The sequence below is a fragment of the Rhinoderma darwinii genome, chromosome 3, assembly GCF_050947455.1.
Source record: "Rhinoderma darwinii isolate aRhiDar2 chromosome 3, aRhiDar2.hap1, whole genome shotgun sequence".
NCBI classification, from domain to species: Eukaryota; Metazoa; Chordata; class Amphibia; order Anura; family Rhinodermatidae; genus Rhinoderma; species Rhinoderma darwinii.
This window is the reverse complement of record NC_134689.1, coordinates 418,728,454-418,742,878: the sequence shown is the minus strand read 5'-3', so window position 1 is coordinate 418,742,878 and position 14,425 is coordinate 418,728,454. Positions and strand designations below refer to the sequence as shown.

At 45.8% G+C, this 14,425-nt stretch overlaps 1 protein-coding gene across 1 annotated transcript in view; it reads left to right on the top strand.

Annotated features, from left to right (window-relative positions):
* The window catches only part of TNFSF13 (TNF superfamily member 13), a 37,996-nt gene extending 23,832 nt beyond the window's left edge, over positions 1–14,164 (top strand). The window contains exons 2-6 of the mRNA XM_075859262.1: positions 8,528–8,606; positions 10,515–10,562; positions 11,669–11,787; positions 11,881–12,028; positions 12,708–14,164. Coding sequence (XP_075715377.1) covers positions 8,528–8,606; positions 10,515–10,562; positions 11,669–11,787; positions 11,881–12,028; positions 12,708–12,817 — 504 coding nt within the window. The 3' untranslated portion in view covers positions 12,818–14,164. The remainder of the gene's footprint in view (positions 1–8,527; positions 8,607–10,514; positions 10,563–11,668; positions 11,788–11,880; positions 12,029–12,707) is intronic.
* The last annotated feature ends 261 nt before the right edge of the window (positions 14,165–14,425 follow it).

Here is a 14,425-nt window from a genome sequence, read left to right as displayed (position 1 = left end):
GCGTTCTGTCACGGACACAGGGTATGTGGACCCACTAGGCCGTTCCGCCGTAGCGGGGAGGCAGCTGACCAGGTCACAGACTATACGAAAGTCAATGGCAGACAGTAACGCTTGGGTACCTGAAATAGTCCGGACGGTGGCTGTGGCTTCAGCACGGATGGAGGCTGGTGCGGCAGGTCGCGCCAGACGTGGCGGGCAATAACCGATGAAGCAGAAGACACTGGATGTGGCAGGAGACACTGGACGTGGCAGAAGACACTGGACGTGGCAAACGACACTGGACATGGCAGACAACACTGGACGTGGCAGACGACACTGGACGTGGCAGACGACACTACTCCAACGCAGGTAAGCACAGGAACTAGAACAATACGGAATACAGGAACGGGTAACATGGCACGGGTAACAGCTGGAACGGGAAACACTAAGGGACCATTTGCGAGACAGACTGGGATAGACTAACAACGCTCAGGCAAGGATTAGAAGTCCAGGGGCCTTCTTATAGACCAGGAAATCGTGGCAGTTGATGATGATGACGATTAATTTGTGTGCACGCTGGCCCTTTAAGGCCGTGCGCTTGCGAGCGCGCGCACCCTACGGGACACAGCAGGATGGAGCGGAAGTGAGCGCTGGCGTCTCCTGGGAAGGAGACAGGGACCAGCGCTCACGGATCCATGGCTGCGGACGTCGGGGGGTGAGTAAACCCGACGGCCCGCGGCCATGGACGTTACATCCCTCTTTCCCCAAACGGAGGAGAGTCGGGAGGCCATACACAGAAGATCATTGGTCAATCAGTTTAGACTACTTTTATCTTAAAGAGGCTCTGTCACCCCTTTATAAGTGGCCTGTCTTGTACATAATGTGATCGGCGCTGTAATGTAGATTATAGCAGTGTTTTTTATTTAGAAAAACGATCATTTTTGACAGAGTTAATGGACAACTGGGCGTGTTTTACTTTTTGACCAAGTGGGCGTGGGGAGAGAAGTGCATGACGCTGACCAATCAGCGTCCTACACTTCTCTCCATTCATTTACACAGCTAGATCACTATGTGCAGCCACATACACACACATTAACGTTACTTAAGTGTCCTGACAGTGAATAGACATCACTACCAGCCAGGACGTGATGTCTATTCACAATCCTGACACTTCGGTAACGTTTGTGTGAGATTTACAGCAAGGCAAACGTAATCTCGTTTTAAATGACAGTTTACAGCGTAATCTCGTGAGATTACGCTTGCCTTGCTGTAAATCTCACACAAACGTTACAGAAGTGTCAGGATTCTGAATAGACATCACGTCCTGGCTGGTAGTGATGTCTATTAACTCTCAAGACGCTTAGGTAACGTTAATGTGTGTGTATGTGGCTGCACAAAGTGATCTAGTAAGATCACTATGTGCTGTGTAAATGAATGGAGAGAAGTGTATGATGCTGATTGGTCACTGATTGGTCAGTGTCATACACTTCTCTCCACAACGCCCACTTGGCCAAAAAGTAAAACACGCCCAGTTGTCCATTAAGAAACTCATTAGCATAAATCTAATATGGGTCATAACTCCGTCAAAAATGATCGTTTTTCTAAATAAAAAACACTGCTGTAATCTATATTACAGCGCCAATCACATCATGTACAAGATAGGCCACTTATAATGTGGTGACAGAGACGCTTTAAGTGTATGGCCAGCTTAATATACACATTCACTATACTATGTAGGGGCAGCTATGGGGGCATTGTACTGTGTGGGGGCAGCTATGTGGCATTATACTGTGTGGGGGCAGCTATGGGGGACATTATACTGTGTGGGGGCAGCTATGGGGCATTATACTGTGTGGGGGCAGCTATGGGGGACATTATACTGTGGAGGGCAGCTATGTGGCATTATACTGTGTGGGGGCAGCTATGTGGCATACTGTGTGGGGGCAGCTATGTGGCATTATACTGTGTGGGGGCAGCTATGGGGGACATTATACTGTGGAGGGCAGCTATGGTGGTCATTATACTGTGTGGAGGGCAGCTATGGTGGTCATTATACTGTGTGGGGCAGCTATGTGGCATTATACTGTGTGGGGGCAGCTATGGGGACATTGTACTGTGTGGAGGGCAGCTATAGGGTACTATACTATGTGGGCATCCGTTATAGGGGCATTATACTATGTAGGGGGTTCTATGGGAGCATTGTACTGGGTGGACTCCACCGTGTCTTCCGTCTCAAATGATCTGGACAGGGCATCGGCCCTCACATTCTTGTCAGCGGGACGGTAGTGGAGCAGAAATTGAAAACGGGTGAAGAAAAGCGACCACCTGGCTTGACTGGGATTCAGTCGTTGTGCAGACTGAAGGTAGGTGAGGTTCTTGTGGTCGGTGAAGATCAGGATGGGGTGAGCTGCGCCTTCTAGAAGATGTCTCCACTCCTCCAGGGCCAATTTGATAGTCAGTAGCTCCCGATCTCCAATGGAATAATTGCATTCAGCAGAAGAAAACAGTCTTGAGTAGTAGCCACATACTACTGCCTTTCCTTTGGAGCTCCTCTGGAACAGAAGTGCACCTGCACCAACAGAGGAAGCGTCCACTTCTAGTGAGAACTGCCGAGATACGTCAGGGTGATGGAGGATTGAAGCTTAAGTAAAGGCTTTCTTGAGGCTAATGAATGCGGACTCTGCCTCTGGAGTCCACACCTTGGCGTTCACACCCTTCTTGGTAAGGGTAGAGATGGGAGCCGTCAGAAAAGAAAAGTTCGGAATAAACTGCCGGTAGAAATTGGCGAATCCCAGGAACCGTTGTATGGCCCTTAGGCCTTGAGGACGTGGCCATTCCAGGACGGACTTTAATTTCTCAGGGTCCATCTTAAGGCCTTGATCCGAGATGACGTAGCCCAGGAAGGGCAAAGGTGCACTTTTCCAATTTGGCATACAAGCAATTCTCTCTTAGTCGCAGAAGAACTTGACGAACATGCCTCTGATGGGTCATCAGATCTGGGGAGAAAATTAAAATATCATCGAGATAAACTACAACGCACATATAGAGGAGATCTCGGAAGATATCATTAACGAACTCCTGAAATACTGAGCGTTACACAGTCCGAAGGGCATCACTAGGTATTCGTAGTGCCCATCGCGGGTGTTAAATGCCGTCTTCCTTTCGTCACCCCGGCGAATCCGGATTAGATTATAGGCCCCCCGCAGATCTAGCTTAAAAATTTTTTTGCCTCCTCATATGCGATCGAAGAGCTCGGAAATAAGTGGCAATGTGCATTTGTTCTTGACCGTGATCTGATTGAGACCACGGTAGTCAATGCAGGGTCGAAGAGATCCATCTCTCTTTTTAACGAAGAAGAAGCCTGCCCCGGCCGGGGTGGAAGATTTTCGAATAAAACCCCTCTCCAAGCTCTCCTTGATATAAGCTGACATCGATAAAGTCTCTGGCAAGGAGAGAGGATATACTCGTCCATGGGCAAGAGAAGCATTGGGAACCAGTTCAATGGGACAGTCATAATTCCGATGTGGAGGCAACGTCTCAGCCTCTCGTTTGCATAAGACATCCGCAAAACTGGCATATTGAGATGGTAGGCCGGAAAGTGACTGAGGCAGAGGGGGCACGACAGGACGGATTTGTGACAGGCAATGGCTATGGCATCTGGAACCCCATTGAAGAACCTCTCCAGAATTCCAGTCAAGTGTCGGGGCGTGTAGACAGAGCCATGGCAGACCCAGCAGGATAGGATTGATAGCCTTGGGTAGTACCAGGAAGGTGATCTGTTCTGAGTGAAGAGCTCTGACCCGTAGTGTCAACGGCTCTGTGATGAGCATGATCGGATCAGGCAATGGTAGACCATTCAAAGAGGCAACTGCCAGGGGTCTCTCCAGACGGACTGTGGGTAGTCGAAACCGATCCACTAGATCAGACATGGGCAAACTATGGCCCGCGGGCCACATACGGCCTGTTAGGCTTTTTAATCCGGCCCGCCGAACTTGTCCAAATTATAGTAAAAACCTCCTTTTTTTTCCCCTTTCCCTGCAATGCCCACGTTTTCCCAATAGATGGCGCACTCAAAACACATTGACCGTTGTTAAAGGAACAGTGTCATCACAAATAAATTTTTTATATGTTAAAGATGTTAGTGCTTTAATAAAAACGTTTATATTCATTTGTGTGTTTGTGTTTTACTGTTTCTTATTTTTACACTTTTTCTTCCCTATGGGGGCTGCCATTTTTTGTTCCATTTCTGTGTGTGTCGATTAACGACACACACAGACATGGAATACGGCAGCCACAGTCCCATAGGGACTGAGAACGGCTCCCGTCCCATTCACGTCCGTGTACGGCGTCTGTGTGGGAACTGCGCATGCGCCGCTCCCACACAGTCCTATTCGAAATTGGCGCCGTCCGGCGCCATTTTCCTGTGGACCGGAAGTCGCGGCCGGACTGTAATATTACTACTTCCGGTCGCGGCTTCCGGACTTGTGCACATGGAACAGCGGCAGCAAAGGGAGCAGACGGGCCGGAGGGAGCCGCGGCGGCAGGAGCAGGTAAGAGATTTCAATGTATGTTAGTGTTTGTGTGTGTTTACTACTGTATGTAATCCTACTACACTGTGGGTTACCTCAAAAAATGGCGACACACAGTGTAGGAGGTTAAACCTTTCAAACCCCTCGTTTATCCCGGCACTAGCCAGGATAAAGGAGGGGGGGATGCTGAGAGCTCACTAGAGCGAGGGCTTTTAACCCAATGTTGCAATGCTGCAATTTTGGGAACTAGCTCCATCTAGTGACCAAAAATGGGTAGTATTATAAATTAGAAAAAATTTATAATATTTCCTGTCTCTTGAAAAAAATAAAAAAAATTTGAACAATGTTTAATCACCCACACACTAAATGTTTAATTTTTTTAAAAAAAACATGTTTTTCTGGCAACACATTCCCTTTAATGTGGCGCGTATTTCTCTTTATTTCACTAATTAACACGCCGCACATCGCTCTTAATTTAAATTTTCAGCTGCAGGTAGGATATTTAATACAGCCTATGTCTGTGTGCTTGGCAACGATACACGTGTACTGTTTGCGCGTGAAGGCGAGGGTGTCCGTGGCGAGTTTGTAGAGCGCGCGGTCAGGACAATCCATCCATGATTTTGCGGAGTTTAACACAAGTAGATATTATTGAGCTTGAGTATTTCGTTGTGTAATAATATGTTTTGAATGTTGAAAGTGATTCCATTTTTCAATAAATGTTGATTTCTTTAACTTTGCACCTTCGATTGAAACTTATTAAAAACAGACGCAATCTTGATAAATCACAGTGCGTATGTTATTTTAATCTATTTACATTTCCTCCTCCCAGTATCTGCGAAATAGTATGTAAATGCCATATCTTGCATATTCCTTGAGACAAATTTATTAACTGATAAGGGCTATTTTTCACATTTGAAAGACAGTTAATAAATTGGGTTGTAGTGTTCTTACTGTGCTATGAGGTTTGCACACACTACATTTAATGCTTTAGTATATCCGGCCCAAACACTCCCTCCAAATGCTCCTGGCCCGGCCCCTCTGTCAAATTTTAGAACCCATTGTGGCCCGTGAGTCAAAAAGTTTGCCCACCCCTGCACTAGATCCTGCTGGATGAAATTAGCAGCCGCTCCAGAGTCAAGATAGGCGGAGGAAGGATGTGATGTCTCTCCGGTGACGATGGCCACAGGAATCGATAATCTGGAAGAGGTTTTAACGTTTGGAGACGTTCCACCTAGAGTTGCCTCTCCAATCAACCCTAGGTACTGGAGTTTCCCGGTTTCTGTGGGCATTGTCGCACAAAATGACCCTTGAGGCCACAATACATATAAAGTCCAGAGGAGCTTCTGCGCTGCTTCTCCTGTTCAGATAACCGGACTCTGTCTACCTGCATGGGTTCTTCAGGTAGCGCACTAGGAGTGGACAATAGTGGTCTCTGGACTGATGGTGCTGGTCTGTGGACCCGGCTCTCCTGACGAACCTCTTGAGAGCGCTCCCGGATTCTCATATCAACCCGGGTGGCTAACAGGATGAGGGCATCCAAGGTAGAAGGAAGGTCGCGGCCTGCCAGTTCGTCCTTGATGTGAGAGGACAGTCCCTGCCAGAAGGTCGCCACCAGTGCCTCATTGTTCCATGCCAGCTCAGCTGCTAGGGTACAGAAGGAGATAGCATACTCCCCTACTGTGGAGCCTTCTTGCTTGAGGGTCAACTGAGTGGCTGCAGCAGAGGATGTTCGACCCGGCTCCTCGAACACGGCACGAAAGGACTGCAGGAACAAGGCTAGGTCCGCGGATACAGGTCCTTGTTGCTACAAGATTGGGTTTGCCCATGCGAGGGCCTTGCCAGCGAGGAGGGAGATAATGAACGCTACTTTGGCCTCCTCGGAGGGGAAGAGATGAGGCCATAGCCTAAAATGCACCGTGCATTGATTGAGAAATCCTCTACATGCTCTGGGGTCACCGTCGTAGCGAGCAGGAAGAGGCAGAGGAACTGTGGATCCGGAACAAACAGGAGGAGCAACAGGCAGTGGCACAGCAACAGCTTCAGGAGGAAGAACCGGAGGTAGAACAGCGAGTAGATCCAGGCGGACCAGGATAGAATTCACCGCCTCAAGGATTTGATCCTGACGTGTGCGTAGGTCCTGCATCTCTGTCTGAATCTTCTGTACTGCGGTCTTGGGCTGGCCAGCGGGTTCCATGGCCTGAGCGTTCTGTCACGGACACAGGGTATGTGGACCCACTAGGCCGTTCCGCCGTAGCGGGGAGGCAGCTGACCAGGTCACAGACTATACGAAAGTCAATGGCAGACAGTAACGCTTGGGTACCTGAAATAGTCCGGACGGTGGCTGTGGCTTCAGCACGGATGGAGGCTGGTGCGGCAGGTCGCGCCAGACGTGGCGGGCAATAACCGATGAAGCAGAAGACACTGGATGTGGCAGGAGACACTGGACGTGGCAGAAGACACTGGACGTGGCAAACGACACTGGACGTGGCAGACAACACTGGACGTGGCAGACGACACTGGACGTGGCAGACGACACTACTCCAACGCAGGTAAGCACAGGAACTAGAACAATACGGAATACAGGAACGGGTAACATGGCACGGGTAACAGCTGGAACGGGAAACACTAAGGGACCATTTGCGAGACAGACTGGGATAGACTAACAACGCTCAGGCAAGGATTAGAAGTCCAGGGGCCTTCTTATAGACCAGGAAATCGTGGCAGTTGATGATGATGACGATTAATTTGTGTGCACGCTGGCCCTTTAAGGCCGTGCGCTTGCGAGCGCGCGCACCCTACGGGACACAGCAGGATGGAGCGGAAGTGAGCGCTGGCGTCTCCTGGGAAGGAGACAGGGACCAGCGCTCACGGATCCATGGCTGCGGACGTCGGGGGGTGAGTAAACCCGACGGCCCGCGGCCATGGACGTTACATCCCTCTTTCCCCAAACGGAGGAGAGTCGGGAGGCCATACACAGAAGATCATTGGTCAATCAGTTTAGACTACTTTTATCTTAAAGAGGCTCTGTCACCCCTTTATAAGTGGCCTGTCTTGTACATAATGTGATCGGCGCTGTAATGTAGATTATAGCAGTGTTTTTTATTTAGAAAAACGATCATTTTTGACAGAGTTAATGGACAACTGGGCGTGTTTTACTTTTTGACCAAGTGGGCGTGGGGAGAGAAGTGCATGACGCTGACCAATCAGCGTCCTACACTTCTCTCCATTCATTTACACAGCTAGATCACTATGTGCAGCCACATACACACACATTAACGTTACTTAAGTGTCCTGACAGTGAATAGACATCACTACCAGCCAGGACGTGATGTCTATTCACAATCCTGACACTTCGGTAACGTTTGTGTGAGATTTACAGCAAGGCAAACGTAATCTCGTTTTAAATGACAGTTTACAGCGTAATCTCGTGAGATTACGCTTGCCTTGCTGTAAATCTCACACAAACGTTACAGAAGTGTCAGGATTCTGAATAGACATCACGTCCTGGCTGGTAGTGATGTCTATTAACTCTCAAGACGCTTAGGTAACGTTAATGTGTGTGTATGTGGCTGCACAAAGTGATCTAGTAAGATCACTATGTGCTGTGTAAATGAATGGAGAGAAGTGTATGATGCTGATTGGTCACTGATTGGTCAGTGTCATACACTTCTCTCCACAACGCCCACTTGGCCAAAAAGTAAAACACGCCCAGTTGTCCATTAAGAAACTCATTAGCATAAATCTAATATGGGTCATAACTCCGTCAAAAATGATCGTTTTTCTAAATAAAAAACACTGCTGTAATCTATATTACAGCGCCAATCACATCATGTACAAGATAGGCCACTTATAATGTGGTGACAGAGACGCTTTAAGTGTATGGCCAGCTTAATATACACATTCACGACCTGCTAAGAAAGATATTCTTATTGCTAGTTGTCTGCCTAAAAACCTTCTCGCTGACCGTTTGACCGGCATGACGATGTTGAGGATGATTTACTGCTGCCTTTACATTTCAGGTAAGGAAGTTCTGCGAAACACAACTATGCTCCCGGCAGAAGAGGGACGCCCCGGGGATTAAAAAACGGAGACACACTGGTAAGATGAGGAGACGTTTTTTGCCTTTTATCAATGCTGATTTTTGTGACCCTATTGTTTTTTCCTTCCATTCTACCCCTTGGCACACAGAAGCGATTGTGCAACGATCACATAAATTGAAATCGTCCGCTCAAAGCAAGTAATATGTAGTGTAATAGAGAAATTACTTTAGCAAATAAGATGTTTCCGTGTAATGGTGCCAGTTAAGATCTCGTGGACAGAACGTGACACAGGATAATGCTACTAAGCACTTGACGACTCACTGAGCTGAGAGCTGAAATGTCTGTATACAGGTGGAGCAGTGTTTACTGAAGTCTTTAGAGTATCGTGGCACACAAACACTCTTGCAATTAACTCGAATGTCATAAAGAAATAATGGTTATGCTCGGTAAACATCTGTCATACTGTATAGAATGCTTTCTTCCAAAAACAGCTCCACACCTGTCCGTTGGTTTTGTTTGATATTGCAGCTCAACTCCATTGAAGTGAAGGGGTATCAAGCTGCAATACCAGTCCCAACCTGTGGACAGGTGTGGCACTGTTTTTGAAAGAAAGCAGCCATGTTTTTCTAATCCTGTACAACCCCTTTAAGTCATTCATAGACATAAGATAGCTGTCAACAAAAGGCTGCGACAGCTATCTCTTCCACATAAACATGCATGGTTGGATTGGCCAGATGTGTTTCAATAGGGAGATAAGCTGCTGCCAGACACCTCTAGCAACTGCTTATCACCCAGGGGGAAAAATGAATCGGGCATGCTGAAATCCAACATGCTTAATCCTTCTTTCCGTGAGGTCAGATGACTGTTGAGCTGCCCCCATACACATTAGACTTTTGGCCAATCCCGAGGAAATCAACGGGTGGCGGCCAACATTAATCTAATGTGTATGGCTAACTTTAATGCTGCACCATTGTCCCCATGAATCTCTGCGTCCAGATTCGAAAGATTCTGACACTAATGGGCACTGCAGTCACAACCCTATAAAGAAGGAAGACAGAATGGGTGCCGGAAACCATTCTGCTTGTACATGCCCCGACTATACGCCTAACTGGGCACCCACCTTTACTAAACCCTACTACTATCCAGAACGCATAAACAAGGATGGTAATACATCCGAAATCTTGCTTAAACTCTGTGCACCAAACACATTGGCGGTGTGTTATTTCTAATAAAAATACTACTAATTGCATCGAAAAACCTTTGAGTGCGTTCTCTACTTCTTGACTACAACATTAGGGCCCATGATAGAGAGTACCTTGGGGACGTGCACCTAAAGATCATCCAAAAGTGCGGTCATCCACCTCTGGTGTGTTGGACATTCAGAGAATATGGACCTCACAATGGAATTGAACCCCTATTAAACAGAGCGGTTCTCCCTCTGGAGGATCGGTCTCGTCTATGCCAGTTCTTCATGGACCATTCATTCATTTTGTTGTAAAATATAGATGGGCTGTCTGTTTCTCCTGGTGATAACAACTGACTGCAATAGGTCCTGGCAACGGGGACCGCTTCCAATGAGCTCATGACTGGGAGTCGTAACATACCCATTCAGGTGAACCAAAAAAGGTATTGCAATTGCAAAATTGGGGAAAAAAAGATATTGGCCACTATTATGTCTATATCCAGCCCTAAACTAGAAGATGGCAAACACCACCAGAGCTCTAGAACGGTTTGAAGGAAAGAGTGATTGGACAACACTTCATAGTCGCTATTCCAACGGTGAGACGCAGATGTAGTCTACACTACATACGGTAAAGAGTCTGGGTATATGGTGTAACAACAGTCTGCCTTGACGGTCTAATCTCAGTGCATTTGTCCTCATACCCTTGATTTTAACGGTTAACAAAGAAGAACGAGGATTAGAAATCTTCTGCATTGTCCAACTATATTGTGCCGTTTCTTTCAGGAAATCGTTCTCTGCTTCACCTGGTACCACAGTCGATATATTCCAATGGTGAGAACCTTTAAATATTTTCCCCCTACTGTTTCTTTCCCTCATACAACAAAGGCATATGGATATCTTAGAGTATAGTCCCCTACTTAGAACCCCCCTCTAATAGCCAGAGCAACATAGATATTATTGTGCAGGTTGGTCTACAGAAAAGTCTTTTTGTGTATATATCAACTTGGTTCCAACTCCTATAAAAAGTGTTTCTCCGGAATATTTGGTCTATTATTTGGGTCTTAAGGCTTCTTAAGGGGGCTGTCTCATCACTGATCACCCCTTTTAGCTTGCCATGGGTCCTACTCTCAGCAACCCTAACAAAAAGCAAATTTTTCTCAAGTGGAGCCTTCTCTTGCCAAATATTTCCATAAACGACTGCTCGAGTCTGCCAGAACAGGAGCCCCTCTTAGAGAGTGGCTCTCCATTCTGGTTCATAGTGGGGTCCCTAATAGGACATATAGACAGGGTCTGTCTTCATGGAACAACCCCTTTAATGGTATGACATAGTTCTACCATTGCCTCCATCCATCTTTTGACTGGTTGTCCTCTTTTGCCTTCAAATTTTCCATAAACGACGGTCTTCTCCAATGAATGAGATCTTCGTAGTACATACAAAATAAGAGTTTGCTTTGTTCTGCTCATTTATTCCTCCAGCGAGAGATTAACATTCATCTGGTCAAGTGTCTACAGTAGATAACGTCTTCTTAACACGGTGGTCTCCAACAAGTTGCACAATTACAACTTCAAGGATGCCTTGACTGCAACAAGCCCCCGGTTGAGAACTACTGTCTTAAAGGGGTTGTCTCATGATGTCATAGTGAGGGACTCCCACTTGAGACCCCGCTCTATGATGCAGAACGGACACAGCCGTCCTGTATTGCATGGACGGCCATTAATCTAGCACCAAAAAAATTTGCTGTTTTGGAGCAGCACCCGCGTCGTAGCGGCTTCTTTCTAGAAGGGGTTGTCTATGATGAAACAACCCCCTTGAACGCATAGATGCTCACTAATGAAAGGCTTCCGAGACCTCTTCAGATTTTTTTAATTAAATAAAAATGTTGATAAATAGACTTTTCTGTCAAATCACCACATCTCTCGTGCCTCTATTGTCTCAGTCTCCCAGGACCGTACAGAAATCTCTTGGAAAGTTTACCTACAGGAGGGAAAATCTCTAGAGGCTGAAGGCACAAGTGTTCTGGTGAAGCATTCTGGAATATACTCAATTTACAGCCAGGTATGACCGTCCCTATTCCCATGTCTTGGTGTGATCCAATCTCATCAGACCCTCTATAAAGTCAAAGACCCGAATCTCCTGCTTCTCCCCTAGGTGTTTTACACAGATACCACATACACCATGGGTCATATAATATTACGGAAGAAAAATGGAGGCTCAATAGACAGCGATATCCTGCTCCGCTGCATTCAAAGCATGCCAGATGACAAAGCATTGGCATTTAACACTTGCTACACATCGGGTAAGACTCCCATCAGATTAAATATTGACGATAGTGGTTAGTATTACGTTCCATTAAGTTTTCGACTCCGGGCAACATTCTTCTCCTGAGTGTCCTATCTTGTTGTATGGGTCTTCAAGCTCCTCCATGACATGTTCTTGATTTCTGAAATGATTGTGTCTGGTATCTTCATCTTATTATGACTCGTCCAAAGAACTGAGTCTTCTCCATCTTAAGATAAAACCTTTTGATGGCCGTACACGTGGCTCATTCAGCCAACAGCTATTGCTCCGGGTTCCACCACAAACATGCAAGCTTGGAAAACAAAGGATGAGGTATGATGAAATCCACCATGTCTGACTCCACTTTCCACCAAATCGACAATCGGGGGAGAGTCGGGAGGACGACTTTTAGCTCCAGTTTTCTTCGAGAAGAAGATTGCTTATGATTTGGTCAAGCATACACTTGAAATCCTTGACGTCCACTGTATTCTGAAAAGTCTTTGTCGAGTTCAAAGGTGTCGATACTTTTTCTTTCCCGTTTCCTTATTGCCCGATTTTTACGTTAGTAGCCCCACTGTTACGCTGATAGAAGAAGTTCGGAAGACAGACACATTCGTGTATAAGACAAGCTTGCCATGTCCTGTGTGCAGTATAAGTGTATATATTATATTTAAGATTTGTATTCTGCTTTTTCTTAGGTGTATTCCGGCTACACAAAGGACAGACTATCACCCTCGAAATACCGCGGAGGAATGCAAGTCTGGATATCGGCAGTGAAACCACATTTCTTGGTATTGTCAGATTGTAGACATCCCAGTAAAGTGTCCCAGGACTGCAAGCCATCTACTCAAAAAAACTATTTATATTATAAATCCAGAAACGTGTTCCGTAAATACCAGGTGAAAAAAAGTAAAATAAAAACAAAATAATAGGGTGGAATTAAACAAAAGCCCGGTGGAGAAAGAAGAGCAACATTTTTTAAAAGACAACATGCCTGCTTATAAATCTGGCGCATCTTAGAATGTCCTTGTACCACAAACTGAAACCTACACCAGCTATAACCTGGCGTTCATTTCCTCTATAACATACCACAATTCCTGGCATTAATAATTGTACAATTGTCAGTCTACAGGTGGCCCCGCACCCTCCTGTTAAGCCCCACCTTTTTAAAAAAAAAATATAAAAAGAAAAATGTAGTATAAAATCCAAAGAATTTGCACTTTAGTGAAAGGAGGAGTGCACAAAATGTGACACTCCACAAGAAAACAGGTGTGAATTGCTAAATGCACCCCGCAATAAGTCTAATACTCCTCCTGCAGGGTGATACATATAGAGGAGAGCTATGAGACTACTCCTCCTCCTGTAGGGTGATACATACAGAAGAGAGCTATGAGACTACTCCTCCTCCTGTAGGGTGATACATACAGAAGAGAGCTATGAGTCTACTCCTCCTCCTGCAGGGTGATACATATAGAGGAGAGCTATGAGACTACTCCTCCTCCTGCAGGGTGATACATATAGAAGAGAGCTATGAGTCTACTCCTCCTCCTGCAGGGTGATACATATAGAAGAGAGCTATGAGTCTACTCCTCCTCCTGCAGGGTGATCTATATAGAAGATAGCTATGAGACTACTCCTCCTCCTGCAGGGTGATATATATAGAAGAGAGCTATGAGTCTACTCCCCCTCCTGCAGGGTGATATATACAGAAGAGAGCTATGAGTCTACTCCTCCTCCTGCAGGGTGATATATATAGAAGAGAGCTATGAGACTACTCCTCCTCCTGCAGGGTGATATATATAGAAGAGAGCTATGAGTCTACTCCTCCTCCTGCAGGGTGATACAGATAGAAGAGGGCTATGAGTAACAAGAGAATGCAGATGCACACCGCAGGCGCTAATACATACACATATATATATATATATACATACATACATACACACACTTTATGTAAATTGTGCATTTTTATTGCATTACTGCCATAGTTGTTATTATGTTAATAAATGTGAGGTTCTTAGCACTCAGTTTGATCAAATTGTGGTCAGGGTGATACACAGAAGTGATTATTTCCACTATAACACAACATTTGACGTTAGTTCCGTGCATTTCTGGGGTCTCATTCTTTACGTTCAGTACCACAATTTATTCTTTGCACTACAGGAAATAATGTATTTCTATTTTTTTATGTTTTTTTTTTATTATAATAAAAATACATAAAAGAAAACTTGTTTCTCCAGATTTGATATTTTGTATCCCGTTGTGCATCTTGGGGGTGAAAAATAAGTTATGTCAGTGTGTAGACCCTCGAGGAGATAAGAATATGGGGGCATGTATCTTCCTGATCTCTATTAGTTCACGTCGTCTATAAACCACTCGTCTTCCTGTGGTCACCACCATTGGAGTTCATGGAACGAGG